The sequence below is a fragment of the Lepidochelys kempii genome, chromosome 13 (genome assembly GCF_965140265.1).
Source record: "Lepidochelys kempii isolate rLepKem1 chromosome 13, rLepKem1.hap2, whole genome shotgun sequence".
NCBI lineage: Eukaryota > Metazoa > Chordata > Testudines > Cheloniidae > Lepidochelys > Lepidochelys kempii.
In genome coordinates, this window is record NC_133268.1 from 33,042,613 (window position 1) to 33,045,636 (window position 3,024).

The following is a 3,024-nucleotide window of genomic DNA, read 5'->3' on the forward strand; positions in this document are numbered from 1 at the left end:
TTATATGGGAACATTAATAAATTGGTGGTCTATGGTAGAAAAGTCAAAATTTCTAACAGAACTGGAGATTTATTAAGAAGAAATTTAATGACATTTCTAAGGGTTCAGTCCACTTTCATGAAAGCCAAGGGGAGACTTGCCTTCATTTTCAATGGGAGAGAGCTACAAATTGGGCCTGTAACCTGTGGCATTCTCCTTAGCCCTTTACTTCTATTTTTAATGCTTATCTCATTCCTTTTCCCAAGAAAATGGAGACAGTGAAAGAGAGAAACCACACAGCACTGACGGAATTCATCCTGCTGGGGTTTGGAAGTGGTCTGGGGCTCAAGGTGGGCCCTTTTGTGGTGTTTCTGGGGATTTACATGACAACTGTGCTGGGGAACACCATCATGGTCTTCCTTATTAAAGCCCACTCTCGCCTGCACACCCCAATGTACTTCTTCCTCATGAACCTGTCGCTCTTAGACCTTTGCTACTCCTCCACCATCGCCCCCAAAGCCATGGCGAGCTTCCTAGCAGGCAGCAAAACCATTTCCTTCAATGGATGTGCCACCCAATTCTTCTTAGTCGCTGTCTTTGTCACAACTGAGGCATTCATCCTGGCAGCCATGGCATATGATCGATACACCGCCATCTGCAACCCGCTCCTGTATCCCATCGCCATGTCCAAGCAGGTTTGCGTTCAGCTGCTGGTGGGTTCCTATGTTTGTGGCGGTGTAAACTCCATGATGCAAACAGCCTTCACCTTTACACTGTATTTCTGTGGGTCCAATGAGATAGATCACTTCTTCTGTGATGCTCCACCCCTGCTAGGCCTCTCATGCACCAACACAGACATCAATGAACTGGTGCTGTTCACTTTATCCAGCCTCATCATCGTGAGCACTTCCATTGTCATTTTTGTCTCCTATGCCTACATCATCTCCGCCATCCTCAGGATTCGCTCTGCTGAGGGCAGATGCAGAGCCTTCTCCACCTGCACCTCCCACATGATGTCCGTGAGTTTATTTTACGGGACTCTTACCTTCATGTACACCCAGCCCAGTTCGCTAGCATCTCCAGCTCAGAGTAAAGTGGTGTCTGTGTTTTATACCCTGGTCATCCCTATGTTGAATCCCCTCATCTACAGCCTGAGGAACAAGGATGTGAAAGAAGCTTTGGGAAGAACCATCAGCTCAGTGTTTCTAAAATGAACCTTCTCTATGAACATTGAAATAAATAATCCTTTGGGTTATGGAAAGACCAGTACCGTAATAGTCATAATCTAATCTAAACTAATCTATCTATCCCCATACACCCCCTCTATCTATCAATTTATCTATATGTCTTTCTAAAATAGCAGTTTCCATTTGTTCTTGTCTCTTTCTAAATTTGTACGCCAGTCTCAACACTGGAGTATGCCATTACAAGAGTGATTTAAAAAATAAATCAATCAACACTCTGTGTATCTATGTTACACTTTTCCACATTGTTATCTATTCATGTACCTTAGAAATGCATCTGTTCTGGAAATATGGATTAAAATGCCCCTGAACCTTGGGGAGTGTTTGAGATCTGTGTCGGAATTTCACCACTGGTCTATCAATGCTGATCCACTCACTGGAACTCAAAAAATAGTCCCTTGGCTTAATGTGTGTGTGTGTGTGTGTGTGTTTATGTCACACTTTACTGGCTGGCTCCTACTTTTCTGGAGGATTTTCAGAAGCACTCAGTGTTGCAGTCAATGGCACTTTTATCTCTGGTTTCAATGGGTGGGGGGGTGACACCGTTAAGCCAACAATGAGCACTTCTAAACAGCCCCCTTTTATTTTCAGTTCAAATGACAGGGGTATGTGCTACTGGTGCCCAGTTCCCATTGTCATTCAATGGGAGATGGGTGATAAAATACCATTGGTCCCTTTGAAAACCTCAGCCTTGGTGCTGAAATACCAGGACTTGTTACATTAATACTGGTCTCTCTCTCCTTTACCAGCTTGTGGTGTGTGTATTGTTTGGATGGCCAAGTGAAAGTTATTATTACAGAAAAAGTCGCCTCATCATCAACATCATCATCTAAAAAATAATTTTGTGTCAACTCAAAACACATTCTTTTTTTTTTTTTCTTCAAGTTTTCAATTCAGCCAGAGATTAGGAAAGTTGGTTATTTTCACAACTACATATGTGGGTATTTCAGACACAGGAGGCATAGTACAAGTGTGAACTACTGTTCTCACTCTCAGTGGTTCTGAACACCATTTCCTCTCACTGAAGTCAGTAGCCATTACTCCTGCAGAAGAAGAGACATGATAACAGTTGAACGGGTGACAGCCTGGCTCTGTCGGAGCGCCTCTGCAGCTAGCCACTCGGACGGTCCCACAGCCAGCCGCACCAGCCATTGTTCTGGCATCTCCAGGCAGCTGGCCCCTGGCCCCTGCCCAAGCAGTCACCGATGCAGAGGGCACCAGGGACTGCCTGAGTAGCAGTCCTGGGGGCGGCAGGAACAGCCACAGCTCAGCGATGCCCAGCAGTTGTCCTGGGGCGGCTGGAGGAATGCCTGGCACCCTGGGGCTTCCCCCCAGCCGAGGCAAGAACAGCCACTGCCCCCAGGGCTTCCCTACCCCGCCTCCAGCAGCAGTCGGAGCGACAGCCACCCCCTGGAGCTCCCCTCCCCGGTGGTGGTGGGAGCAGCAGCATGACCCCCAGGCTCCTCCCCGCAGATGGTACCAGGGTCTTCTACCCTCCCACAGTACCTCCCATCACAGCATCCCCCCATGAGTCAATCAGAGATATTTATGGTATAACTCATGGAAAGGCACAGGCCCCTGATTTTTTGTTTCTTGCGTGTGACCTGTCCATGACTTTTATTAAAAATACCCATGATTAAATCTTAGCCTTAATTATCATCATTCCACCATGTTTCTGTTATGCTTATTAAGTCAATATCCTTGTCAGGGTTCCTTCCCCACTCTGAACTCTACGGTACAGATGTGGGGACCCGCATGAAAGACCCCCTAAGCTTATTCTTACCAGCTTAGGTTTAAAACT

At 46.4% G+C, this 3,024-nt stretch overlaps 1 protein-coding gene across 1 annotated transcript; it reads left to right on the forward strand.

Annotated features, from left to right (window-relative positions):
- The first annotated feature begins 248 nt into the window (after nt 1–248).
- On the forward strand, nt 249–1,193 carry LOC140897012 (olfactory receptor 9S13-like). The gene has a single exon (XM_073309264.1). The coding sequence runs from the start codon at nt 249–251 to the stop codon at nt 1,191–1,193; it is 945 nt and encodes a 314-aa protein (XP_073165365.1).
- The last annotated feature ends 1,831 nt before the right edge of the window (nt 1,194–3,024 follow it).